Consider the following 26,694-nt stretch of genomic DNA (forward strand, 5'->3'; position numbering starts at 1 on the left):
ACTGAGAGTATTCTTCTTGAACAGCAAAAGCATAAAGTGCTGCGCGTCTTCTTCAATGCGTAGCATTTTTTTTAATTGGAGACACGTAGCAGAACCATGTCGGACTATGTGGCGACTCTTCGTTCATCCAAATCACAGGGTTCAAGCAGGAACTTTACAACCTTCTTTTTTTCGTCACACGTATAGTCTTCTCCTCCAGGGACGTTATAAAGAACCCCCTCTCTCTGTTATACAACCTATAAAATGTAAGTACTGACCACCTACTGAAGAGCATAATCAACCAGAAAAACAAAACAAAGAGGATGAACACTTTGAATTTTGGTAACATGCTCTTTTCTCCTGTCCTTCTTGACTAAAAGAAACCACATCTCTCATCCATCGCATCATCGGTGACATCATCCCGACATTCCATTTTACAGAGAGCCACCAAGTCTTGTCAGCAACACGATTGCTTTTTACCTGGTGGATTCAGTCTATTCCTCGATCGTCCAGTATGAGTAACAACAACAATAATAACGCACCAACCAACAACACAACAGGCTCAACTACAGGCAGTATAACAACTACGAGCGATGCTGGAGCCGGCATTGGTGGTGTAAACACTTCTCCTTTATCTAACACTGAGGAGCACGTTGCACACGGGAACTCCTTTGCCATTGTCGATTCGGCTCAGCGCATCAAGTCTGAACTCACTTGGTATCAGCTCGTCCATGCGGAAATTATAGGTAAGAAAACTTAAAGACGATAGGACCTATCATCAGAGGGTTGGAAAGGGGGACGGTGCTGGACTATATAGGACTGGATGGACAGACTCTTTTGCTCCTACCGAGTGTCTAATATATAATATTGCCAAATAGCGGTTACTAGCGCTATGCGCAAGAATGCCCGCTGGTCTGGTATGAATGTGAATGGATTGAATATGGGTGGTCTCGGAATGAGTATGGGATTACGCAAAGGTCAGGCAAATGCAAAAGAGCCTCATACGCGGAATCAGGTAACACACGCCTCTCGCCTTTCCCATCACATATTACGAAATTCATTATTCTAGTGGCGGGAAAAAAAGTATAATTAATGCAAATGGTTAAATAGGAAAACCCATTAATGAAAGGATTCACCAACTTGAGAGAATACCTGGGAACTTTGGAAGGTAGTGCCTGGCATAAAAATGATAGAGGGAGAGAAAGATTGAAGTGAATTTTTACATCTTTGGGTTTCTGATGAGAAATGGGTGGGTGTTCTTGTTCTACCTCAGATGTTAGCGAGTTGGATGCCCTGGTGTTATTGAATCCATTCCTTGAAGTTATCCGATCTGGAAATACCACGGGTCCTATTGCAGGAACTGCTTTAGGCAGCATTGAAAAATTTCTGCATTATGGGATTGTCGGTAAGTCGAACGATGGAAATCATGACCCAGAAGATAAAGATATGCTAAATTTAGTCTATGGTGATGATTAGGTCTACAAAATCCAAGCGTTGCATTTGCCATGAACGCACTATCTTCAGCAGCAACGCACTGTAAATTCGAAGCTTCAGATGCAGCATCAGACGAATTAGTACTACTGAGAATGTTACAAGTTCTACAAATGGCGTTGACGAGCGAGTGTGGACAAGTTCTTAGTGATGAGGCTGTGTGCGAAATGATGGAGACAGGCTTGAGCATGTGCTGCCAGATGCGTTTGAGCGGTAAGAAACGATTCGTGTACTACTCTGGATGGAGAGAAGAGGAATTGACAGGTGTATTGACTCTTTATCAGAAATGCTACGACGATCTGCAGAGCACGTGATGATAAATATGGTTATATCCATTTTTGAAAGGTAAGAAAAGCACAAAGCGATGGAAGGATCTACGCGAATATGAATGTTCATACGGACTATGCGAATTTGGTGGGGGGCACGAAATAGATTGAAAACGCTAGAGGAGGAATGGGTATATATTGAATCGCCAAAGGAGACGACGACCCACACAACAGTAGCAGCAGCAGCAACAGTGGAAAAGGAGGGTCAGAAGAATAGTCATTCTCCGGCTGCACCTCACATGAGCACACCACGTACATCACCGTCACCAACACCGTCAGGTGCAAAACAGCAACAGACTGAACCATCAGAATCGCAGGATGGCGAGGCAGCAGATGGCGTCACGACTGAGTTTGGTGTGGTAGAGCGTGACAGCACCGGGGATACGAATGATGCGGCAGCAGCGAAATCTACTGGCTCGACAGATCAGCAAAGTCAAAGTGATGACCAGGTTGTTGAGAAGGGGGCAGAAAATACCGAAAGCACAGGTAAAAAACCGTTTTTCTCATTTCATTTAGAAAGTCTACTGGTCTCTCCATGCTGATATCTAGTAGGACCAGCGCCACTGAAACCATATGGTCTGCCAGCGATTCGGGAGCTTCTCCGCGTATTGATTTCACTTCTCAATCCACACGAACACAAACACACTGATTCAATGCGACTGATGGCTTTAAGTATCCTGAATGTCGCTTTCGAAGTTGGAGGAAAAAGTATCAGCCGATTCGAAACGCTGCGGATCCTTGTTGCGGACGAGTTTTGCAAATATTTATTCCAGGTACAGTACACAGGAATCTAATTTCCACGTGGCACCACGCATAGAAAATAGTGATGTTTCATTGACTAACCTCTTTCCTTGAATGGACTGCCTCTTTATCTTAAATTAGCTTGCCAAGACCGACACAACTCCATTACTTACATTGACGCTACGTGTTATTTCGACAGTAATTGACACGATGCGGCCTCACTTGAAGCTTCAGCAAGAACTATTCTTATTCTTCTTGATTGAACGCCTATCTCCAAGCAGCGGTGCAGGGAGTCGAGGTATGGTGATTGATGTGGACGAGGAAGGCACGATTTCACTGGTCCCATCATCGACGAGTAAAGATACAGCTGCAAGTGGAGAGAAAGCAGCCGCCGCAAAAAGTCATGTTGACGTTCGCAGTGGGTCACCCAGTGTCTATGCCAGATCAGGTAAAAACAATGGATCTGAGTATGCCATGGTATCGCCTGAAGTGCGAGAGCTGCTGCTGGAATGTCTGTTACAGTGTGCAAGGATACCCACGTTCATGGTTGACCTTTGGTTCAACTATGATTGCGACCTGTCATGTGGCGATTTATTCGAGGAAATTATTCAGTTTTTGAGCAAGGTAAAAGAAACAAGACTTATATCGTTATTTGATGTGTGCGCTTTTAGGCTGACTTGGTTTATTTGATATCTCAAGAACTCGTTCCCTGATCCTCAAGGATTTTCTGGCTTTGATTCACATACTCTTTGCCTCGATACATTACTTATGTTTATCGACCAATTGGTCGAACGAATTGTACGTCTCATTCTTGCTATATGCGTGATAGGTCAATCCAAAACAAATATATACTAACCTCCGCATCGTTCTCTCCAGGACCATGGCACAGAGCTTAGCAACGTAATAATCCAGTTGAAGAAGGATGCGTATACTTTTCCTTCGGTGACTAATAAACATTTTCTCTTTACGCTTATAGGATCTGACATCATCAGATGTACTTTTAGAGCTCAAATCAAGAAAGCGACTAGTGCTCAAGGGTGCCAGTCTGTTCAATGAAAGTCCAAAGAAGGGTATCAAATTCCTCATAGGTAAGTCCTTTTCTTATTCTTATTCATGAGCAAGCTATATCACTGGGTCAGCCAACCTGATCTTTGGCTTCCATTAGACAACGGAGTCATTGAAGCCGACAAAGACGGAGATACCACAGAAAGTCTGGCAGAATTCTTGCGATCAACTCAACAACTCAACAAGAAGAGTCTTGGTGAATATCTTGGAAAGCCGGATAAACTTCCCTTACTACAAGTGTTTATGCGACAATTTGAATTTGCTGGTGTATGTTCCAAAAAAGATACCCTCTCCCCTTCAAAGCACACAACTCATTTCTTTCTCTTTCAAATATTTAGAAACGTATGGATGAAGCTCTTCGCGTGGTTCTCGAAACCTTCCGTCTACCTGGTGAATCGCAGCAAATCATGCGTGTTACCGATACCTTTGCTGAAGTTTTCTTTGAGTCCAATCCTACTGAGATTGCTAATCCTGAAGCAGCTCAGTTGTTGGCCTACTCGATTATTTTGTTGAATACCGACCAGCATAATCCACAGATCAGAGTATGTTCCGCTCTATATTTTCTTTCATCGAATGAAACATGATTCAACCAGTCTTCACTCACCAATATCTCGGTCGATTGCTATTTCTAGCGCCGTATGACTTTGGAAGATTATATGCGAAACCTGCGAGGTGTTAATGATGGCAAGGACTTTCCCAAAGAACATTTGGTTGGTATTACTACATTACTGTTGAAAATTATAATCACTGCTGACCTGCAAATATAGCAAGAAATATATGAGTGTATCAAACACGACGAAATTGTCATGCCAGAAGAACATGAGGGACAGCTCGGATTTAATTATGCTTGGAAACAGCTATTGCAGCGATCAAAGTCATCTGGTCCATTTGTTGTCTGCGATACTGCAGCATACGACAAGAATATTTTCCAGTTGGCTTGGAAACCAGCTTTGGCTGCTATCGCCTATGGTAAGTTATTGAACGCGCTAATAAATATACACGAGTTGCTAAACTATTCATCAATTAATGATAGCATTCGACACTGCTCAAGACGATGCCACCTTACAAAAGGCCATATCCGGCTTCCATCAATGCGCCATGCTAGCTTCCCACTTTAAGTTATATGAAGTATTCGATGCTATCGTCGTCAACTTGGCGAACATGACTGGCTTGCTGGAAGAAAGTAATTCACGCAACATGGTTCCTGATCCGATTGTGGACGTTGCCGGTCAGAAATATGTTGTAAGCCATTTGGCCGTACGATTTGGTAGAAACTACAAAGGACAATTGGCTGCTGTTGTAGCATTTGCTGTTGTCACGCGACATGGCAACTCGATGCGAAAAGGATGGGGAAAGGTAATGACATATGTGAAGATTTTCTCAATTAATATATGCTAATGCAAGTGTCTTGATTGATATAAATTGGGACTAGATCCTCGAGATCATTCGCAACCTATTTATCAACTCACTGTTGCCTGGCTCTATGCTCCAAGTGGAAGATTTCTTGTCCGGAACCACAAGTATTCCGTTGAAACCTAAAACGCCCCCACCTTCCAAACAACAAAATCGTCGAGACGGATCGCTGTTATCAACACTGTCGTCCTACCTATTATCACCCTATTCTAATGATGAAGGATATAGAGCAGATCCAACAGAAGATGAAATCGAAAGCACAATGTGTGCAGTAGATTGTGTAACGGCATGCAAGCTTGAAGAACTCTTTTCAGATATGAGGTGATAATTGAATACTTCAAAAGACTGCTGCTCGGCACTATCCCTTGATACTAACTTTTAAAAACATCTTTGGTTTTATGAACCTATATAGCTCATTAGATCTGGACCCGCTCAAGTCTCTCTTGACATCAATGCAAGAAGTTGGATACGACTTCAAAGCCATTGAAGAAACAAAGGGAAGTATTCCCTACAACCCAGTAACGGTCCTGTTTCTCGAATTCATGGTGACCGTTGCAGTGCGAAATCAAGAACGGATAGAAATAGTTTGGTAAGAGTCCATCTTAAAGGAAAAAATGAACGACGGAATGTGTGATAATATAAGAGATTGCAAGCTGAAAAAACAACTCACTGTAAAATATAATTTTATATTCACTAGGCCATATGCAGTAGATTACATATTCGGTGTACTTAAGCATGCAGACAAACAGAGTGTCTTGGTCGTCGAACGAACAGTGGTTGCCTTGTTACGACTATGCATTTGTTTCTCAGGGAAAGAACACATGCAAGAAGACATTCTCAAGTGCCTCAAGGTCCTGCGAGATTTCCCACCAGCAGTAACCCTTGCTGTAGCCGAGCAAATGATGGCTGGTATATACAGTCTTTCGAACGCCAACTCGGAGAACCTAAAGTAAGTTGACGATAAAGAAGAGTATGAACATTGGTGAACAAATTGAACTCATCAACCGGAAAAAAAAACATCAGTAATTTGGAATTTGTAGATACAATTTTGGAAATCAAGCAGAAAGTTGCTAGTGCAATGTGATGTGATAGATCGATTTCCTAAAGCCCTGCCTTCTTCCCTCTATAAGACATTCTTATCATCTCCCCTTCCTCCTCTCTTTCTTTTACCCTGTCCTTCCACAGAACAAAGCTTTCTACCGATTTACATACATCCATTTACACAACAAGAAAATTTCATTTTTATATATCATAATATAAATATATACATTACACACACCCTTCCTACTTGTTATTATATCAATAATGGCTTATATTCTGTGCACGTTTGCTACTGATGCTGTGGAAATTTGATTGAAAGTTTGCATGCATCTCTTAAATACAGAAACCCAATAGTATGGGTTTGAACGACTAGTTGCACCTTTTACGACAGAGGCAATACAAAATGTCTGCATGACAGTTGCACAACGAGTGAGAGGCACATCATATGCGGAGAATAATGATAAAGCAGGTTCCTTTTCCTTGGTACCTGTTTCTTAATTGAACGTCTTTCAATATAAACTCATAAATGTATTGGAACTATGCAATTGCATTCATTTGATTCCGCAGTAACACCCACAACAAGGGGATATACCCGCATCGAACAAAATGACTCTCCTGTTGAGCAACCAACTACTGGTATAACCACAACATCAACAATAAACGACGATTTAAACAATTTTGATAATCAAGTCAATGAAGCCAGTCATCTTTTACTAAGCCCTTCAGCACAACTAACGAGCTATGTGTATTTGCTGGTTCTTTCTGCTTGTATTGGTGGATTTCTGTTTGGCTATGACACAGGAGGTATATATGCATACTCTTTTTTGTGTGTTATTGTGATACACAGTGAGTGCTATGTCTTTTTCTGTCATTTTAAAACACTCTATTACAGTCATTTCCGGTGCGTTGCAACCTCTTAGCAGTGACTTTACAATGGACACGGCTGAAAAGGAAATAGTTGTGGGTGGAACCACTGTGGGTGCCATAGGCGGCGGACTACTTGCTGGCATAGTAAGTTTGAATCAAATGCTTTGCTATGTGCCAACCCTCAATTCATACTATTTTCGTTTTGGTTATCCTGGAAATATATTTTGTAGACAGCAGATCGGGCGGGACGAAGGGTAACGAAAAATGAATATATGATTGGCGTGATAATAAAGAAGGGGAAGGGGCTAGAATTACTTAGGCCATATTTTGTAGCCATTGGTTCTTTTGGCTTCGATTGTATTTATCATAGGTTCGCTAGTGCTTGCAGCAGCACAAAGTTATAGCGCACTGGTCACTGGGCGATTGATCGTTGGAATGGGGGTTGGTATCGCATCTATGATTGTCCCAGTCTACATCAGTAAGTGGAGAAATCATTCGCTCACGCTATCGAGGGGTGCTAGCACCTTTATACGCGTATTCTTAGCAAATATTCTTTTGGATGTTATCACATAGGTGAAGTAGCACCGAAATCGTTTCGTGGGCAGCTCGCTACCTTAAACACTCTCATGGTCACCTTCGGTCAAGTGGTTGCATATGTGGTCAACATTATCTTTGTTGACGTTCCACATGGTTGGAGACACATGTTTGCCGTAGCAGCACTTCCTGCAATTGTCCAGTGTTTGAGCAAGTATACCCAAAGAGGGCTGAATAACGAGGCGCTGCTGTTGAAACAATCCAGCTTGTTGGATCAATTGGTACAAAAACCTGGTTTTGACTAACATTTACCATCAATTCGAAAAACAACAATTGATTATCTTATGGATAAACAGCATTGCCATTTGTTCCAGAGTCGCCGAGGTATATGGTTGCAACTGGTCAAATTGATAAAGCGAGAATTGTAGTGCGGAAGATATATGCCACCTCAACATCGGATGAATTTATTGAACAAGAACTAGCTGCTATTGAGCAGAGCGTTAAGCTTAGTGCCTCTGGATCGTTTCAAGAATTACTCTCAGCTGAAAACTTGCGACCTCTTCTGATAGGTAAGCAGCTCGTAGTCTGTTAATTTCGTATATGTGTATGCGTTTATGAGATTGCTAGATCTCTAAATTATTCTTTTGAAACCTACGTACATGACAGCGTGTTTGTTACAAGCTGCTCAACAATTATGTGGATTCAATACAGCCATGTACTATGCAGCCACTATCATGCAAATGGCAGGTTTCAGTAACCATGCCGATTCAACGAGTGTAGCTATTATCGTCGCTTTGACGAACATGGTGTTTACTGCAGTGGCGATCAAGCTGATTGATAGAATCGGACGCCGTCGTATGCTTATTAGCACTATGTTTACCATGATTCTTGGGCTGGTTGCACTTGGAGGTTCTTTTGCTGCACTTCAAGGTATTACGCCCAAACAAAATTCGTGCGACCTCTACGGCGACGTTTGTGCGCGTTGCATTTTGGATGATCGATGCGGATGGTCAACGGAGACGAACTCATGTACTTCACTCGTCCTTGGCAATACTGCTTATGAATCAGAATGCCCAGCGGACAAGACAGATCGAGGCACATCAATAATCCTGTTGTTTGCGCTCTTTGTCTATGTTGGTAGTTACGCACTTGGTCTTGGATACGCTCCATGGGTAAGATTCCGCTGAATGAAGTGTATGAAATGGCAAGGCAGATGAATAATTGCTAAGAGAAAAGAAATCGTCAAGGGAATAATGATGGCACCTTTTTATGTTTGCATTGTTAGTTAATCCAAAGTGAGCTTTTTAATATGCGAGCACGCAGCCGAGCCAATGGGGTATCCACTTCTGTCAACTGGTTCTGCAATTTGCTTGTTGCTATCTCGTTTCTGTCCTTGACCAATGCATTATCTGCTGCGGGTGCATTTTGGTTTTATGCAGTTCTGTCAGTTATTTTCTGGGCATTGATCATTAGATATGTTCCTGAGGTAGCTGTCCCTCTCTATCTATGCGGCATGGTCATTTCTCTACTAACACAAAATGTGTACTATATAGACTGCGGGAAAATCATTAGAAGAAACGGAACAATTATTTTAGAGAGACCTAACTCTTCCCGAGCACTCGTGTCCCAGTTGCTTTCATTTAAAAGATGTGTAAATAGTCACCATTGGATATAATTATCCACATTCCCCTCTTCATCACTTAGCTACAATATGTATCCGACTTAATACCAACCACATCCACACGTATACACAAATATATTTGTGCAAATTACACTTGAAATCTCTTTTAACATACAAGGAACGCCCAGCGGATCCAAAGAAGACGGTATCCATAACTTGTATTTTCCCTTTTATTTTTTATCTCCCATTATCATAATCCAAAGGGCTCAAGCTTCTGTCTCTGCCTCTACGGTCATTCGTCCGTCGCGAGCCGCGTGTTTCTTCGGAAGACTTTGAGAAAGCGAAATCGACCTTCAAGGTTTGATCGTAGAATGTTGTGCCGTTCGCGTCGTTGATGGCGGATTGTGCTTCCTTTAATGTCTCGTATTCGACCAGCGCGTAACCCTATATAAAATGCAACACAGTATGCAGTTCAAGTCAATATGGTGATTCTTTTTTCGTCGTTGCTGACGCCCTCTGTCGTAGTTGTTGTTGCTGTCGTTGTTTTTGACACCGTACCTTGACAAAACCAGTTCGTCTGTCGAGATTCAAGTGCAAGTTTTTGATCGTTCCGTATTCAGCGAATCGTTCTGTGAGTGATTCTTCATCAGCTTCAGGGTGAACACCACGTACAATGATGATCCATCCTTCAATTGCTACAATTTGTTGGTAATAAAGCAGTAAAAAGGTTGTGGCGCGTTTTCGTTTGCAAAGAACGTGTTGCCATAGTGAGTCTCGCTTCCTTGCTTAACTTTTGATTCGCTTCTAGTTGAGCCAACAATTCAACTCACATCGCTCAGGTGTGACACCATTGGAGACATCCATTCTAGCATCGCGTGATGCACGAGATGATTCTAATAGAACACGTAATATAGTTCCGCTGTGAGTGACTCAAATGAAACACGCATTTATTGCACTTGCAGAAATAGAAAATAGGAAACCGTACCATCGTTGCTTGTGAATCCACGGCCCTTTCTGACCGGTGCTTCTGAAGAGCAGAAAGGTGCTTAGTAAACTAGTAGAGAAAGCTACTTTATGTACGTAATCGGTTTAACAAACCTTCATCAATGGCCATGCGATCGCCCATTGTATCTTTTTTTTATGTAATAGGAGGTAGGTTGAACGTCAGCGAGCTATGTAGGCTCGCCATATATAAGCCGCTCACGTTCTTACCACAAGCGGAATCTAAAAAAATTGGAGAGTAGAGAAAAAAAAAGTTATTTTCTTTTGACATCACCTTTACACTCAAATAAAATCAGCATTCAATTTAAAAATGGGTCGAGGCGGATTCGGTAATCGAGGTGGCGGTCGAGGTGGCTTTCGTGGAGGTATAAATTACATTTACAAGGAGCTTGTAGGATAAAACAACATTGAACCCGTGACGAAACGATTGACATAACTTATATTCTTTTTTGAATGTAGGCCGTGGCGGTGGCCGTGGCGGTTTCCATGGTGCTTCCCAAGGACCTCCCGACGAAGTTGTTGGTACGAAAACAGTTTTGACCTCAAGTCATATACTACATATCTAGACAGAAACGGTGGAAAAGAAGAATGCTAAAAAATTTTTCTTGGAATGACATGTGTAGCTATGGGAACGTTTATGCATGCTTGCGAAGGTGAAATGGTGTGCAAGTCGATCAACCCCAAGATCCCTTATTTCAACGCTCCTATTTTCTTGGAAAATAAGGCCCAGATCGGCAAGGTCGACGAAATCTTGGGTCCTTTGAACGAGGTTTACTTTACTGTGAAAATGCAAGAAGGCATGCAAGCCTCCTCTTTCAAGGCTGACGATAAAGTATTCATTGGCACTGACCGATTATTGCCTTTGGAACGCTTCCTGCCAAAGCCCAAGGTTCTCAACCAAGGTAAATAAGCATTTGCAAATGCAAGCTGAGAGAAAGCGGGCATTACAGAAAATATGCAGATGGGATAGTCCTTTGCTATGTGAAGGATAATGGCATTAATGTTTCTGATGGTCCCAATGTTCTGTATGATAGGCGGTAAGGCCACTGGTCTTCAAGGCAGAGTCGAAAAGCGCGGTGGAGGCCGCGGTGGTCGCGGTGGTTTTGGAGGCGGCCGTGGCGGTGCTCCCCGTGGCCGAGGCGGTTTTGGAGGCGGCCGTGGCGGCTTCGGTGGTGACCGTGGAGGCCGTGGCGGTGGCCGTGGCGGTTTCGGTGGTGATCGTGGCGGCCGTGGCGGCTTCGGTGGTGACCGTGGAGGCCGTGGCGGTGGCCGCGGTGGTTTCGGTGGCGATCGCGGAGGCCGTGGCCGTGGTGGATTCGGTGGTGGCCGTGGTGGTCGCGGCGGTTTCGGTCAGCGATAAATGTCATTGCTCTTTCACACATTTGATTCTGTAAATATACATGATTTAACCGAAACGATTCATTAAATGCCTATCCCTTTCTTTTCCTTTTCATTGCCGCTGAAGCATCATCATTTTCATCAATAGTATTAAAAAATAAAACTTGTTTTGTATGTGTTTTGACCTATTATATCAATCTGATTACTGTAGAGAGTGAGGTTGTAGCTAATAGTAGTTTATAGTTGTTCAAAGACAGTAAAACGGTGTAAAATGCTCGGTGTCTCGGCGTACTTTGTAGTAATAAAAATCCAGCTGTCATATTTTGCTAAGAAAGGTCTTGCTATATAGCAATACGATATATACTGTTATATGTGGGTGATAGGTCCTTCGAAGAATGATTGCACCAAACAATGCTGGGACGGTGAATGCAACTGACAACCGATTTTGATGGTGACTTTTGACTTGGAAATCATTTCGCGTGGTATTTATTTTTTTTCGCGTTCACGCGTTCCTACCCCCTTTCCCCTTTCTTTACACAAACCACGCATAATATATAAAGAAAATATGTCAAACATAAGCAGCCCTAATCTAAGCTCGGATGAATTCGATGAGAACGAGGTTCCCGATAACGCCCTGAAGGGTCTACTTCAAAAAGAACTCGAACTTCAACTCTTGATTGACGCCCTTCAAACCGAAATTGCACAACTCGAAGAACGTAATAATGGTGGCAAAGATAAAGGCAATCAAGAAGAGTTAGATGAAAAAGGTAAGGAATCGACTCTTTATTTCTTATATTGAACTTTTTTCATTCTTCTTGTTGTGTGTTATACTTATATCCTTGCATGAACGTTCCTTTTTCTTTTTCTAAGATCTCGAAGAGTTCGAGGCACCGGAATGGTGTGTGCCTATCAAGGCCAACGTAATGAGCTATGATTGGGACGTACGTATTAAAAGTGCAAAAGATAACTAAATAGATAACAAGAGTGACTTCGTAGCTGTCTGTTGTGTGCTTGTGAATCTTGAATGACTGAATTTCTTTTCGACATTCTACTAGTCATTAGCAGCAGAAACACAGTTTGACGTTATTGTTGCCGATCCACCGTGGCAGTTGGCCACCCATGCTCCTACTCGTGGTGTAAGTTTATTCAAGGAAAAATACGCGGCAAAATGTTTATATTAACTTGACTTGAACATAATAGGTTGCTATTGCATATCAACAATTGCCTGATGTCTGTATTGAAGAAATTCCCATCCCAAAGCTTCAAAAGAACGGCTTCATCTTTATCTGGGTGATCAACAACAAGTACGCCAAGGCATTCCAGTTGATGGAACGATGGGGATACACGTAAGTTTGAGGCGACAGCAGAGAGAAAGAATGGTTTAATGGGATGCATGTATATGCAACAGACAGATGTGACGCTCTTTTACAAACATATTCAATCTGTTACTTTTAGGTATGTGGATGATATTACATGGGTGAAGCAAACGGTTAACAGACGTATGGCAAAGGGTCACGGTTACTACTTGCAACACGCAAAGGAGACATGTTTGGTTGGAAAGAAGGGAGAGGATCCGCCAAACTGTCGACGATCGGTCGGTTCGGATGTGATCTTCTCGGAACGACGAGGACAAAGTCAAAAGCCAGAAGAGCTTTATGAGCTAATCGAGGAATTAGTACCCGATGGTAACGATTTTACTTTTCGTACTGGGAACTTCGCGTGACTATATAAAACATGATATGCTAACTTGGATATGACCTTAGGTAAATATCTAGAAATTTTCGGTCGAAAGAACAACTTGCGCGATTATTGGGTTACCATCGGCAATGAATTATAACGTGCATTATAAAGCAAAATTACCAGTTGATCCTTTTTCTCTCCCTCTCTCTCTCAACCCTTTCTTCCTCATTTTCGCGCTCACGTTCATTGTACCTATACACTCGCATTATCTGACACTTCCACTATAAAATAAACCGCCCATCACAGCAGATGTTACGCGTATTAGATGAATAATTGGTTTTACAAGACTCTAACTTTCAAGGGACCAGGAAGTTTTATACTCACATTGCTGGTTGGAAAATACGAAAAACCGTTACATGTGTCCTCTGTGCCCTCTTTGATTTAAAGTCAATGTCACGGCTCCACCATTAATACAAGAAAGAAACTATAGGGGTCATCATTTAATAATAAAGGTTTTTTCCGGCAAGTTAACACCAGAGAGAAAGTACTCTATGTTTCCAATTCTGCATGTTCCAATAGCTCTGTAATGTTTAGCACCTTGATCCTTTATAATAACCGGACAGCGTTTCCAGTCAGGCCAGTTGTCTTTGAAGCGCACACCCGTAAGTATCACCAAATTGCAGCCAATTATGACACCCTCAGTTAGAGAAAAGTGTTCAAAACGTGCAACGGAGTCCTGTGGCCAAGCAGCGTCCCACCAGAATAAGTTCTCCTTTTTGACCGGGAAAAATTGCGCCATTAACCAAAGTGTTTCATGGAGCTTTTGGTTAAATTTCGATAGATCGTAAGTAGAATCCTGGCTGTTGAGTGACAATGGAAGAGATAGTACTTTACTACTCTCTTGGCCAGGTAAATGAACCGAAAGACAAAGGATCCAGCGAACAAGCACTCCGTTGACATCAGCACTGGGGCCCTGAGGCACAGGTGGAAAATCTTCCTGTTTGAGTGGAAAAAACATCCTGCTTCGGATGTCTTCGTTTACCGAAATACTTGCACAAGTCACTTGCATAAGTTTTTCAGTAACGATGTAGTTTTTAAATGTCGTTTTCGGATAATCGCTATATTCGAGGCGGAGAGGTAGTATATGCTCCCCTTGTACGCCAGTCCAAGATGGCAAGATCTTGTCATGGACCTGGATTGGGACACTGTATGGATAGCGGTAGCGATGCTTGTATCCCGACAAATATTCTTTAAGGATAAGGGACACATCCGAAGCTTGCGCTAACTCTTCTTTAGGTCGGCCGATGCGTCTGTAATCTTTGTGTCGTCCAAAACACAGGATAGATATATCTTTTTGCGCCAAAAGTCGGTAGAATTGAAGCAATAAGTCGTTTACGGGCTCATCGTAGCTGATCGAGATACTCTTCATTAAATCAGGAAAAAGGTTGGCAAGTGCGAATACTCGGTCGTGCTCCTTTGTCGTTGTCCGTATGTGCGCATAATATAAAACAGTACTGACGTCCAAGTTTGGAAGCTTCTGACAAAGAGTGTGCAAGTTTGCTACTCTCTTGACCAGATGTCCCCAAGAATGTATATCGCGGCCGACAAAAAGTATCTTTGGTGATAGTAGTGCTTCTTCTAGAGTCCAGACACGTCTCATCCATTGAGAGGTATATATTTTGGGATAATTCGGTTGTTGGTGGCTCAGAGCCCTTGTTTGGAGATAGCGGCGGGAGCAGAATTCCGGGACCAGTGCTACAGTGCAGTATGCATTGCGATAGATTTTGTGCATCTGACGTATCTCTCGCAGCTTTTCCTCTTTTTCTTTCTGATTGATGCACCATTGATCGTACCATATGTATTTGACATCAAAGTCTTTGCATATTTGTTGTATGATGCCTTCGAATTCAACAAACTTCACTCGACGCGGACTGCGTTTCCGACCTCTTGGTTTTCGTGGCACTCGTTTGGCTGAAAAAATGATCTTATGCTTTTTATGATCAACCCGTTTTGTTTTACCATTTGCTTCGTCCATGATGATATCGCCAGACCAATTCCAAGAATATGATAGCGCACAATACCCCTCGTTCACGGTAGAGCCTTGAACTATACGCATGTCGGTCACACGAAGAAGTTTGCTTGGCATAAATTGTGGTTTTGGCAGAGTAGAAAATCGTTGAGGCGGGCGGGCAAATCGAAATAAACCATACTGAGTTTCTGAATACCATTGGTCATGATCAGAGTACTGTCGGGTACTGTAGGTAACGTACATTATCTATGATTTTATTGTTACAGTACTGGCCATTAGAGACGGTTAAATTAATGTATAATGGACTAACTTTCATAAACGCTATAAGCACTTCAATGTATGAGCTGATGAAGAGTACTTCTTGATATCGCTTTTGGGCTCTCCAGCATACAGATACCAATTTTTGATGCTTTTGTATAGAATTTAGCAAAGATAAAGCAATGACGATATAACGGAGGCAATTAAATAGAAAAGGGGTCGAAGACGAGATATATCGAGGAGAGAGGAAAAGAAAGAGGTTAATCGTCAAGATAATTTTTGCTGTTCTATTTTCCAACCGTGTGTAACGTCACGCCGCGTATTCGTACAACTTCAAACAGCCAAGCCGAAAGCTTACAGCGTTCAACGTACATCCACTAGTGATTCGCAAATCTAAATAGCAAGATAGATCCACATGGTTATAGTCGTAATTTATTAATACATACTCCTCTGCACCCTGTTCCCGTAAAGAAGTCAATCTAGCGTGTGTATCAACATCGTCTATTGAAATCTCACTACGGATTCTATTTTCCTTAGCTTGCCTGAAACTTGCAACGGCTGACTGCTGTCAACATTTAAATGATAAATAGCAGTAACAGAAATAAGTGCAATGATTAACTTACGAATTTGTAAGAGCATTCTATACCTGTGAAGAAAGTAGCTTATTGCATTAAGTAATTTGTAGAAAATGATAGTATATTGTGGGCGAATGCATGGATTCTGTCTGACCTGATTATTTGCAGTTCATGCTTGATGGCTCGATTTAGTAATCCTGGGTAATCTCCACACAATTTTAAGTTCACGTTGTGGATTAAATTCGACCTTTTGTTTAAGAACGTTGTAACACTCTACTACTTTCTTGACTTTGCTGCACAATGACGGGTAAAATGATGAACTTGCATAGTAGCCTTAGCTTTGATAGAATCGACATTAACAACAACTATATCTAACTGATTAAAAAGATATACGGCTCAGCTTCTTGGCTCAAGCTGACCAGTCCAAGTACCAATCGCTTTTCAGCCAAGCTTCGCCAAGTAGCCCATTCATGTCGGGTATGCAACTACTTGTCTTTTTTTCGTGTGTATGTGTTTAACAATATAAAAGCTCAATTTGTCGCATCGTCGGTCATCTATATATATATACTTTGTAGCTGATACGGCTAGAAATGTATTATCTCGTTCGGGTTTGGATGGCAACTCTTTGGCAAGGATTTGGTAATCGTCGCTCTCTGCCCTTTCCTTACTATTTTACACAGGTCGATTTTCCCGCTGAAGTTGATGAACTCTTTAGGGACCTTTCGAATGTCACCCAAGAACCACAACTCACATTCCCGGAATTTGCTGTGGCAATGTATTTGACATCGATGCGCATGGCGGGTCGCGACATTCCATCTGCATTGCCCGACCAAATACGAAACGAAATAGAAACAGCTACTGCTATAGTGAAATCGACTACCAGTAGCAATAGTACCCCTTCACCGGTTTACGGGAACGGCGGTGGCTTACAACCTATGGCTACAGGCATGGGAGTAGGAGGAGCATCGCCTCAGCGTTCTTTGTCGACTTCGATGCTTAGCAACTTGGCAGGCGGTCAGCAGCCTATCCATCAACAACAGCAGCAGCAGCAGCAACAACAACAACAATTACAACAATCATTTCCTACCGGATTACAAGCACAAATGACGGGTATGCAGCCATTGCCTACGGGTATCCAATCACAGTCTACGGGCACGCCTTCACTTGGTAGTATCAGCAGTGGTGGTAGTGGCGGCATGCAGTCGCAACCTACTGGCTTTACGGGTATTCAATCACAACCGACTGGCATGACTTCGCTCCCCGGTGGCCTTCAATCGCAACAGCCGACAGGTATGCAGGTGCCTATGATGACAGGCGTTACGCCCATGTTGGCTCCTGGCAACCAGCAGATTGCTATGCCAACAGGCATGTACGGCAACAATCTCGATTTCATGAACCGAATGATGCCCGGTGCAGCTCCGTCTGGTGGTCAGCAACCGCAGGAATTCCAAGCTGTATCGAGCAAAGTCAAGATACCCTGGGCGGTGACGAGCGAGGAAAAGCAGCGCTATTCAAAGATTTTTAAGGCCTGGGACGAGGAAAAGAAGGGATACTTGACAGGCGACAAGGCCAAGGAAATCTTTACGCAGTCAGGACTTGCTCAGAATGTATTGATGCAAATTTGGTAAGTTCAAGGAAAGAGGGGTTAGCGTGAACGTGTGATTTAGCATACAGCGATAGCGATAAGGAGTGGGGAAAGGCACTATGCATAAGTATTAGATAAAATTGACTCTATATACAAACGCAGGAACTTGGCGGATCCAAACAATCAGGGCAAATTGAATGTGGACGAATTCTCGGTCGCAATGCACTTGATTTACAGAAAACTGAACGGCTACGACGTGCCAACACACCTACCAACCGAACTGATACCTCCATCCACGCGCGAGCTTAAAGAGAGCGTCGACGGACTGAAGAAATCCATCTTGCATGACATTGCGCAAAAGCGCGGCATTCGCAATTTCAGCTCATCACCATCACTCTCGCCACCCACGCAACGTACGTCACGTGCTCGCTCTGTCAGCCCTGGACGCAAACCTGCAAAAGAGAAATACAAAGACGACGACAGTGCAGACACAGCTTATGTGTCGAGCGCACGACGCATGGGCCCTGATCGAAGCCGGTCAGGCAGCGTCACACCTACAGCATCCAAATCATCTGGAGCAACATCCAGCTACGGGTACCGCGGCAAACAGACCCGTATCTCGGATCTGCGCAAGCAAGTCAAGGAGCATCAGCAACGGATAAAAGACTTGGAACACGAGGCAGTGGCCAGAAAGGCCAAGCCTTACAAGGAGCTGTCATATACCGAGCAAAAAGATATCGACGACGTCAAGGCAAAAGTACGCGAGTTGCAGTCAGAGATTGTACGATCAGGCGGTGATGAAGCTGGGATTTCATGGGAAAAATACACGGCACGGACAAGCGAGTTGGCAGAGGCCGCAGAGCAAGAGAAATCCTTGGAATCCGAGGTCCAATACTTGATTGAAACGTCTATACGCGGCCTTGTGCGACAGTTGCATGAAACAGAGGATGATTTAGCTGAAAAGAAAAAGCAGCTGGCAAAGAACAAGGCCGCCAAGGCCAGTACGGCAGAGCCATCGTATGATATTGTGGGCACAGGACCGAATGGTGAAGTGACAGAAAATGACAAGATCCGCGCCAAGGCAAAGGCTATGGTTGCAGCCCGTATGGGCAAGATCACCGGCAAATCAAATAAGGTGGATGTCACTGCAGAAATTGAAGCGGCCGAAGAAGAGCGGTTGGCATTTATTGCTCATGCCGACTCTGTATCGACATGTTTGAGCGAATGGGAAGATGCTATCGACTCAATCCGCATGGAGACAAGTCTGCTTGGCCTGGATATCCGCAAACACGAGCAAGACCAGCGTGCCATTGATGAACGGCATCGATTCGAGTCTGGCGAAGGTGTTGCTGCCGATTTGAAGGAGTTCATTCAACAGCTGTCGTTCGAAACGGCTACAGCAAAGGCACCCGATGTAGATCCTAGCTTTGAATCCCGTTTCCCATCGTTTGAATAATAATGTAGACTCATACTGTTTCTCTAAACCAAAGCAGTCGATACCGCCACTCCCTTCCTTTTGATTTTCCTTTTGATCCACTCCATAGAGAATATCAATACTCAACTCACACACACACACACACACATACGCGCGCACACACCTTCTCATATACATACGTCCTCACTCTATCTCTTGACCATTCGCCTAATGTAAATGCTTCTCTTCCCCATCTCTATTGTGTGTGTAAACGTTTTTGCTATAGTTATGAAGAAGATGGAAAAAAAAGAAAGTTTTTTTTTGTTAACTTATTGATTACAACTTTCTAGTCTTCAAACAAATCTTGTAAACGTTTCTCTTTCTTTTCTGCATCTGTCAATGTCCGTTCTGCCTGTTCCTTTTTGCCACTACTACTACCAATCGTTGCTGCTGTTTCTGACTTTTCCACTCGGATCTTCTGCTTGATTTCCTCGTTGCGTGCAATTGCCGTATCCAGTGCCTGTTGCCATTCTTGTTTATTTTCAGCCCAAATACCGTATTTGCGATTCTTTTGGTCGTCTGGTCTAGCAGGCAATACAGCCATGGTATTATAATACTTGTACAAGCTTTGTAATGTCGGCACATCCAATCCATAGTCTCGCGACAGGCCTTGCAGCACCTTTTCGTTATTCAAGTCGCCTGGCGCTAATCGTTTACGTTGCTCCAAGGCAGAGAAAATGACATCAATCGTGGTTCGATTAGGAACTTGGGATAGTCGGCCGAGGTCTTCGTCTTCTTCGATCCGTTGTCGTTCACGGATGATATGTAGCATATTATCAGACTACATGGTGTGTGTCAGTCAGCATATGGCTATTTAATTTTGTTTATGCATTTTAAACATAGAGAACAAGCTACACTTACAGTTCGCATACGCGTAACCGTAGGTTCTACTTTAACTGGACCTATTTTTGTGAGCTTCTTGTGTAATTCAGGATCGCGTTGTTCTTCCTCTTCTTCTGTTGGGTTCGATATGCGAATCCGTTAGTGACAAAGCTTGAGTAATCGATCGCTTAATTTTTGTTTTAGAAAAGGAAATGATTTATAAACCTGGTAATGGTGCATCGGGTGCTGCAGCTGCTTGCTTATAATCGTCATGAATGGTTGAAGGTGATGCCGTAGGTTTTGAAAGATTCTCGCTTTTGACTTGTTTCGGTAGTCGACGAGCAGCTTCTCGCGATGTCGTAGCACCCATGTTGTTTTGTTGTTGGAGTTGAAAAAAGTAAAAGCAGTTTCGAATTTCGCTGGTGCTTGTGTCACCTAAAGATTTTTGGTTGTGGGGTTAGCTCTCTCTTTAGTCACTTCAAATGCCAAAACGACTCGTTAATTTGAAAGCAGAACAGAAGGACTTTAATTGAGTTGTAATAGTGGTAACGGTAGTAGTAATAGTAGTATGAAATGGTGGAATTGATTGTGCTACCACTATGCACTGCTATACGCTTTGCTGTGCAATGCGATATTAAAAAGGTTCTGTGCGTGCTTGTGAGAAGAGTGTGCGGGTGAATTAAATGTAAAATAGGGATTAGTTTGTAAAGGAATAGGAGTTAAGAGTAATAGCAATGGAAGAATGAATGAATGAATGAATGAATGTAACGGAAGGATTGTATATATACATATTTTGCTTTGAGTGATGTTGTTGCTGTGTAAATGTATTGCGGATTGTGTAGTAGAACGATTACTTACTACTCTAAGTAGTAGTTCTCGGGAATATTCGAGGAAGAGAGAAAGAGGAGAAAGGGCGGGCAAAAGATAGTGTGTTGGTGTGAATTACGGCGTACCACCGTTGGAGTATCTGTACAGCGCAGCAGAATTAATGCTGCTGAGCGAAGTGTGTCGTTGATGCTGAAGTCGTACATTTTGGGATCGTGCGCTTGCTGAACCAGTGGAAAGCTTACGAACATGACCCGCGGATGCTCTTCGAGCGTTGCTGCTATGATGGTATCCCGCGGAAAGGCCGCTTTTCTCGTCTAAAACGACTGGTGATGAATCGTTATGAGTGGTAGTAAATTCTCGGCCCAAGTCTATATTTTACAGATGGACATAAAGGGGTTAAAAATAAGCAGGGTCTCACAATTGTGATACAAAGGAAGAGCGGAAAAGATATATTACCCTGGGTATAATAAACCTATAAGCGTAATAAAGGGGGAGAGTCATTTAGCATTCATACGTTTTATATGTTGTTGAATAAAATGCGCTGTGTGCAGAATAAGCTTACGGGTAATCGGGCAGCAGCTTGATCGTACTTGTAATTCAACTGCTTTCGCCAGTCATGGTGTGTCGCAATGGCTTCAGATGACGACAACTAATTATATGGGTTGGAGGGCCGCGGGTTAACTCTTTCACGAATGTGAAATCAAAGAGAGTGGTATGTGTGTAATCCTGTGTTACCTGTGCTGCTCCTGAGGATCGTCTCACAAGAATTAGTACGAGAATGGCTACACCGGCGAAATATTTCCAAAAATGCCTTTGCCAGTGTGAACCAGCAGCAGCGGCAGCGGCAGTAGACTTCTTTGAAGGTGGGGATTGGTAACGAGATCGTGTGTGCTGGTAAAAGTTGCCCGGATCGACCTTGTCCTTGTGAGGTCGGCGATGGATCACCATGGCTGGGTTGTTTGCGGATGATTGATCAACAAATAATGCCTCTTCTGGTGCTTCGTCTGCTGCTACTACTGCTGCGCCCACTTGTTCGTCGTCGTCGTCGTCGATGGTATCCAATGATTCACCAGGCTCAGGAATTTGTCGATAAAAGTCAAAGTCATCGGTATTCTTGTTCTTGAACATGGGCAGGCCCGTGTCTGGATCAATGGTCACCGAATCGGCATTGTCAAAGAGAATGCTCTCGACGTGTTCACTGATATCTTCGCCTTCTTCGTCTTCTTGTTGTGACTTTGCATAAGATGGTCCTTGCTCACCGCTGATATCGTCTTGTTCGTCTGCGAATTCCAGTTCATCGCCATCGTCATCATCGTCATCCGTAGCCCCGGCAACAGCGTATTCTTCAAAGAGCCGGATGGCTTCTTGCTCAGATGACGCTGTTGTATGAATAGCAATTGGCACAACACCTTCTTGAACAATGACAAAACGGCCATCTTCATTGAGCGTATAATGGACACCTTCATAAACGATATCCTGCTCACCATCTTTTTGATGTACATGTAGGAATTCGTCGTCAGCAGTATCATCTTCTTGCAACTGGTCTTCAGTAGTGCTGTCAGTAATCGAAGACATCATCACTGCTGGTTCTTGTTGTTCGCTAACAATATCGTTATTGTTGTTGTTGTTGATGAGCACGTCTTCGTTCAAAAATGCGGCAGCGTCGGATTCAAGGTCACCGCTGCTATTGCTGTCAACGGCGTCGCCGTATTCAGGAATTATAGCCGCATGGCATGTAATGGCAGCAATATAGAGTACAAGTAGTATAAGTTTTGGATACATGTTTTTGTGGATAGAAAGAACAAGAGGAGAAAAAGAGAAAGAGAGAAAGAAAGAAAGAACGAGATATGTTTGCGAATATGTGTGTGTGTGACAACAAGGGAGGCGAGGGAAAATGGTTTCTTTTTTTAAACTCGCTTTACGTGTGCCTGTGGCCTTGTACAGTATAGGAGTGCCGTGTGTATGATATAAAATATACGCGCCTCCCTCTTCGCCCCATTGTGCAACGTGAAAGTGGCCAGGAACCGCACAAACCTGGAACTGTGTTTTTCTTCCTTGGTCAAATGACAAAAACAAACAATGGCCTTTTCCATTTTCCTGCCAACATTGCCTCACCATAGATGCATGTTTGTTTTTCTCTTTCATATCAGAACTCTGCTAACCATAATAGCACAGTGCTTCAATATGTCTATACCAGTACTATACATGAAGCCAGAAAATAAGGGGTAAAGTACTATAAAAGTGTGCTGCGTGGACAGCAACAGCAGTCAGTCAGTCAATGACATTGGAGTCCCTATATTTACTCCTGACAGCGGCAGATCATGATCTATCGTGTAGCGTGTGGTATGATACGATATTTTGGTGCCAAAAAAAAATCATTTTATATCTTTTTGTTTTCTAGAACTATTTCCGCTTCTAAGAGAAAGATATCATTAGCGGTTTTCCTTTTTGAGTGTGTGTGGTGTGTGTATGGTGTGGATACAGTATTTTAAATGATGAACAGAGTGGTGAATCTTTACAGCGTAAGAGAGAGGGTAGTGAAGGATGATGTGAGAAGAGAGTTGTATATATGTTGTATAAGGATAATATATATATGCGAAAATATATACGGAATCGATCGATTAAATCGGCAGATAGGTCGTGTTGTCGTCGTCATCGTCGTCGTTGTCGTCATGGTGTTTGAGAAACATGCAGCATAAAGTTTAAGCTTCCTCTTCCTCGAGCTCAGTCAAGTACCGTTCAGCGTCCAGAGCAGCCATACAACCAGAGCCAGCGCTGGTGATAGCCTGGCGATATCGCTTGTCCTGAACATCACCGGCAGCAAAGAGACCCTTGACGCTGGTCTCAGAAGAACCGGGCACAGTCTTGATATAATCCTCATCATCCAAATCCACCTGGCCCTTGACAAGAGCCGTTGCGGGATCGTGGCCAATAGCATAGAACAGACCGTTGGCTTCAATCTCACTAGTCTCACCAGTCTTGGTGTTCTTGGTGCTGAGCGAGGTCAACAAGCTGCCGTCACCCTTGCATTCGGTGGCAACGGTGTTGAAGTGGACAGTGACCTTGGGGTGCTTCAACAAGCGGTTGGCCATAACCTTGGAGGCGCGAAGGACGTCACGGCGGACAAAGACATTGACGTGCGAGCCGTCTGTATTACATCATACATTTAGAAACGGGGATCGATCAGAATCTTAAATCATCAGCCCTGTCTCACAAAGCCGTACATCCATCTGCAACCCTATCTGATGTAAAACAAAAAAAAAAGTAACCACTTACACTTGGTCAAATAGATGGCTTCTTCAGCAGCACTGTCACCACCACCAATGACGACAAGAGGCTTGTTGCGGAAAATGGGGACAGCACCATCACAGACGGCGCATGCAGAGATACCGTTCTGCCAGTACTTGTCCTCACCGGGCAAGTTCATACGACGAGCAGAAGCGCCGGTAGCAAAGACAACGGCATCAGCGGTATCGGTGGGCTCGCCATCTTCGGCACCTTCGCGCCACAGCTTGAAGGGTCGCGACTGGCAATCCAATTTGGTGATAGTTTCGGTCTCAATTACGGTGCCGCAACGTTCCGACTGGGCACGCATCTTGTCCATCAGGTCACCGCCCATGACACCTTCAGGGAAACCGGGGAAGTTTTCAACGTCGGTCGTCGTCGTCAACTGGCCGCCGGGAGCAAAGCCGTTGGCCATCATGCCCTCGAACATGATAGGGCTCATTTGTGCGCGTGCAAGGTAGATGGCAGCGGTGTGGCCTAGATAATAGTATTTGGATCGTTTAGTTTTAGAAAAAACGATATATCACACATCTATGTTATTTGGACAAGTCTAAATAAATGAAACATGATATTTACCGGCAGGACCCGAGCCGACGATAACAACTTTATGATGTTGAGGAGCCATTATTGTAAAACAAAAAAGTAATAAAGAAAAAAGGGATAAAAAAATTGACAAGGGAGTTTGGAAAATACCACGCTCGTTCGCTTTTATATGTGCATTGTGCCCCGCTCTGTTCCTCTTGTCGATTTCCAATGATTGTGACTGAGTATTTTTCTTAGTAATCGTCCTAGCCAATCAATACGGCGCTGACGAATCTGACATTGCCAACCAATCGCAGCTTCTAGAGTTTCTTTGTCAGGTATATAGTGGACAGATTACTAGCTGAAGTTTGGGAAAGGGGTGCTATGAAATGATATACCAATGTGTGTGAGCCGAGCGGGGCATGCTGGGTTTCTTTTTCTTTTTCCTTCCATGTATTGCCATATTCATTTACTGCGTTTTCATTATACTGGCTGCCGCTGCTGCTGCTGCTTTGCTTGCTGCTGTCGGCCAATGATACGGGAGTTCCGAACTTTTCTTGTGTTATATGTAAGTTTCCAATATATGCGAAATTTTACCATATTTATCGAACAAAAGATGTGTATCGCATAAATATACATCATCTTAGGCCCTCCAAGTGACGATGGAAGCCATCAAAAGATTGTGTAGTTAGCGTGTAAATGATGACTAACACAACTACCACTACTTTTTCTACACAACGTTTTATTATTCCCATTAATCATGGCCACACGGAAATCGCCCTTCATGCATTCGTTTCAGAACCAGACGAAACATCCTTAAATTATTCCAACAAGTTCCCGCTGCCACCACTTGTGATACTATTCCATGGAGCTGGCGGAGATCATTATCACTTTGACACTGTTCTGCCTGTCCTTGTCCGATCTGGTTTTCGAGTGCTGACATGCGATCTGAGGTACCATGGCGAATCGCAACCTCAACAAGATATCCAGGACGACGATGACTTGGTCTTTAATATGCAGACCTTGTGCGACGACATCCATCATGTTCTGGTATGGCTCAAAAACAACAAGCATCAATCATGCAGCAGCGGTGACCTTATCTTCGGTGGGTTGTCCATGGGTGGCATACTGGCTCAGACATGTGTCGACCAGCCAACCAAGTGGGAATTGCTAGGATACACGTTGCGAGGTCTGATTGCTATAGCAACACCGTCGATCCACATGGTGTGGCCACGGATCGCATGGATGGATGTGTATCGGAACGCAGAATCGATCGATCCGGCTATTCTTCAGGCAGCAAGACAAGCCATTTCCGAGTCAGCCGTGCATGATGATGCCAAGAAAGAAGCTGTTCGAGCCATGGCTTTGATCAGTGACAAGGCCTTATTTCAGTGTCTACGTTCAAGTGCTGATGCATTGCCTCCGGTGCCTACTCGAGAACAAGTCCCTGGATTTGATGGGCATCCTATCCGTTTGCGACAACTGCTGATCACGGGTCAATCCGACGACCATACGGTCAATGTCATGTCGGCGTGGAAAAAATTGAGCGATGGTTATCAAGGAGAAGGAAACATCGATAGTGTGTTTGAAGTCATACAAGATGCTGGTCACATGGTGCCGTTAGATCAAGGAGGTTTAGTTGGAAATGCCATTGTAGATATGTTTCGAAGAAATTAGGATGGTATACGGGTCTTCATTTTAATAAAATGATAACAAGTTATTCTGTCTTTTCTTTCCGATTTTGTGCTCGAGAAAGTAGAATGCTGCCTGTCAAAATAAGACTTGCGCCAATCCACCATCCTAATGCCAATGGTTCGTCGAATACGAGATAGCCTAGTAATGCCTGTATACAACACTATTAGTTTTTTGCGGATATGCGCTTATCCTTTCTGTTGGAGAGACTTCTTAGAGAATTTTACCGATATACTAAAGTTGACAGCACCATTCACGGTAGTCGTCTGAACTGAGGAAGGTGCGGCATTAAGCGATTTGGTGAACAGTGTCCACATGAGCGAGTTGCAGACAAATATCAGCCCAAAACATACTCCTCTTAGTGCTAAGAGCGAGTGCTAACCGAAAACTTGCTATGAGTTATCTGTGCTATACATTTCCTCCAAGCATCCTAGTTGCTGTTACCTGTGGATCAATAGTCCAAGGAACGGCTGTCAATAATTTTTGCTCGGTAACGAATGTTGTAAAGGCATCGTGGAAGATTTCA

The 26,694-nt window shown here is 43.4% G+C and overlaps 12 protein-coding genes across 12 annotated transcripts; 6 read left to right on the top strand and 6 right to left on the bottom strand.

Moving 5' to 3' along the window:
• Positions 1-117: 117 nt before the first annotated feature.
• Positions 118-6,334, top strand: BDB00DRAFT_817115 (uncharacterized protein). Its single transcript, XM_053123040.1, has 22 exons — positions 118-245; positions 360-725; positions 858-994; positions 1,090-1,147; positions 1,253-1,384; positions 1,456-1,683; positions 1,755-1,815; positions 1,903-2,282; positions 2,349-2,569; positions 2,679-3,161; positions 3,237-3,335; positions 3,414-3,437; positions 3,514-3,625; positions 3,703-3,869; positions 3,941-4,144; positions 4,235-4,312; positions 4,370-4,571; positions 4,636-4,958; positions 5,035-5,336; positions 5,428-5,604; positions 5,713-5,964; positions 6,039-6,334. Exons 2-22 carry the CDS (start codon positions 494-496, stop codon positions 6,097-6,099), a joined length of 3,933 nt encoding a protein of 1,310 aa, XP_052981062.1. The 5' UTR covers positions 118-245; positions 360-493; the 3' UTR covers positions 6,100-6,334.
• A 206-nt stretch (positions 6,335-6,540) lies between these two features.
• Positions 6,541-9,238, top strand: BDB00DRAFT_817127 (general substrate transporter). The gene is made up of 10 exons (XM_053123041.1): positions 6,541-6,692; positions 6,756-6,860; positions 6,949-7,067; positions 7,154-7,177; positions 7,257-7,401; positions 7,497-7,667; positions 7,814-8,026; positions 8,124-8,629; positions 8,743-8,943; positions 9,011-9,238. Exons 1-10 carry the CDS (start codon positions 6,596-6,598, stop codon positions 9,050-9,052), a joined length of 1,623 nt encoding a protein of 540 aa, XP_052981063.1. The 5' UTR covers positions 6,541-6,595; the 3' UTR covers positions 9,053-9,238.
• Positions 9,239-10,334, bottom strand: BDB00DRAFT_817142 (uncharacterized protein). Its single transcript, XM_053123042.1, has 5 exons — positions 10,177-10,334; positions 10,064-10,105; positions 9,909-9,971; positions 9,637-9,773; positions 9,239-9,522 (listed from the first exon to the last, which is right to left on the bottom strand). The coding sequence occupies exons 1-5, from the start codon at positions 10,202-10,204 to the stop codon at positions 9,316-9,318; spliced, it is 477 nt and encodes a 158-aa protein (XP_052981064.1). The 5' UTR covers positions 10,205-10,334; the 3' UTR covers positions 9,239-9,315.
• On the top strand, positions 10,288-11,613 carry BDB00DRAFT_927986 (Gar1/Naf1 RNA binding region-domain-containing protein). Its single transcript, XM_053128910.1, has 4 exons — positions 10,288-10,445; positions 10,540-10,602; positions 10,704-10,982; positions 11,115-11,613. The coding sequence occupies exons 1-4, from the start codon at positions 10,391-10,393 to the stop codon at positions 11,438-11,440; spliced, it is 723 nt and encodes a 240-aa protein (XP_052981065.1). The 5' UTR covers positions 10,288-10,390; the 3' UTR covers positions 11,441-11,613.
• A 370-nt stretch (positions 11,614-11,983) lies between these two features.
• BDB00DRAFT_786907 (MT-A70-domain-containing protein) lies at positions 11,984-13,255 on the top strand (the record flags this gene model as incomplete). The annotated part of the gene is made up of 6 exons (XM_053120649.1): positions 11,984-12,185; positions 12,289-12,359; positions 12,474-12,554; positions 12,619-12,764; positions 12,874-13,103; positions 13,182-13,255. 6 exons carry the CDS (start codon positions 11,984-11,986, stop codon positions 13,253-13,255), a joined length of 804 nt encoding a protein of 267 aa, XP_052981066.1.
• Positions 13,256-13,594: 339 nt separating this feature from the next.
• Positions 13,595-15,370, bottom strand: BDB00DRAFT_871076 (uncharacterized protein; the record flags this gene model as incomplete). The annotated part of the gene is made up of 1 exon (XM_053126786.1): positions 13,595-15,370. One exon carries the CDS (start codon positions 15,368-15,370, stop codon positions 13,595-13,597), a length of 1,776 nt encoding a protein of 591 aa, XP_052981067.1.
• A 1,837-nt stretch (positions 15,371-17,207) lies between these two features.
• On the top strand, positions 17,208-19,001 carry BDB00DRAFT_882674 (uncharacterized protein; the record flags this gene model as incomplete). Its single annotated transcript, XM_053128170.1, has 2 exons — positions 17,208-17,584; positions 17,708-19,001. 2 exons carry the CDS (start codon positions 17,208-17,210, stop codon positions 18,999-19,001), a joined length of 1,671 nt encoding a protein of 556 aa, XP_052981068.1.
• A 304-nt stretch (positions 19,002-19,305) lies between these two features.
• On the bottom strand, positions 19,306-20,211 carry BDB00DRAFT_786909 (uncharacterized protein; the record flags this gene model as incomplete). The annotated part of the gene is made up of 3 exons (XM_053120650.1): positions 19,306-19,800; positions 19,881-19,975; positions 20,067-20,211. The coding sequence occupies 3 exons, from the start codon at positions 20,209-20,211 to the stop codon at positions 19,306-19,308; spliced, it is 735 nt and encodes a 244-aa protein (XP_052981069.1).
• A 572-nt stretch (positions 20,212-20,783) lies between these two features.
• Positions 20,784-22,451, bottom strand: BDB00DRAFT_786910 (uncharacterized protein; the record flags this gene model as incomplete). The annotated part of the gene is made up of 4 exons (XM_053120651.1): positions 20,784-21,037; positions 21,126-21,141; positions 21,232-21,318; positions 21,405-22,451. 4 exons carry the CDS (start codon positions 22,449-22,451, stop codon positions 20,784-20,786), a joined length of 1,404 nt encoding a protein of 467 aa, XP_052981070.1.
• A 920-nt stretch (positions 22,452-23,371) lies between these two features.
• BDB00DRAFT_871079 (thioredoxin reductase) lies at positions 23,372-24,579 on the bottom strand (the record flags this gene model as incomplete). The annotated part of the gene is made up of 3 exons (XM_053126787.1): positions 23,372-23,817; positions 23,946-24,431; positions 24,531-24,579. The coding sequence occupies 3 exons, from the start codon at positions 24,577-24,579 to the stop codon at positions 23,372-23,374; spliced, it is 981 nt and encodes a 326-aa protein (XP_052981071.1).
• Positions 24,580-24,858: 279 nt separating this feature from the next.
• BDB00DRAFT_291358 (Alpha/Beta hydrolase protein) lies at positions 24,859-26,332 on the top strand. The gene has a single exon (XM_053116809.1). The coding sequence runs from the start codon at positions 25,176-25,178 to the stop codon at positions 26,151-26,153; it is 978 nt and encodes a 325-aa protein (XP_052981072.1). The 5' UTR covers positions 24,859-25,175; the 3' UTR covers positions 26,154-26,332.
• Positions 26,194-26,485, bottom strand: BDB00DRAFT_871081 (uncharacterized protein; the record flags this gene model as incomplete). The annotated part of the gene is made up of 2 exons (XM_053126788.1): positions 26,194-26,319; positions 26,396-26,485. The coding sequence occupies 2 exons, from the start codon at positions 26,483-26,485 to the stop codon at positions 26,194-26,196; spliced, it is 216 nt and encodes a 71-aa protein (XP_052981073.1).
• Positions 26,486-26,694: the final 209 nt, after the last annotated feature.

Source organism: Zychaea mexicana (genome assembly GCF_025766255.1).
Source record: "Zychaea mexicana strain RSA 1403 chromosome Unknown BDB00scaffold_25, whole genome shotgun sequence".
Classification (NCBI taxonomy): domain Eukaryota; kingdom Fungi; phylum Mucoromycota; class Mucoromycetes; order Mucorales; family Lichtheimiaceae; genus Zychaea; species Zychaea mexicana.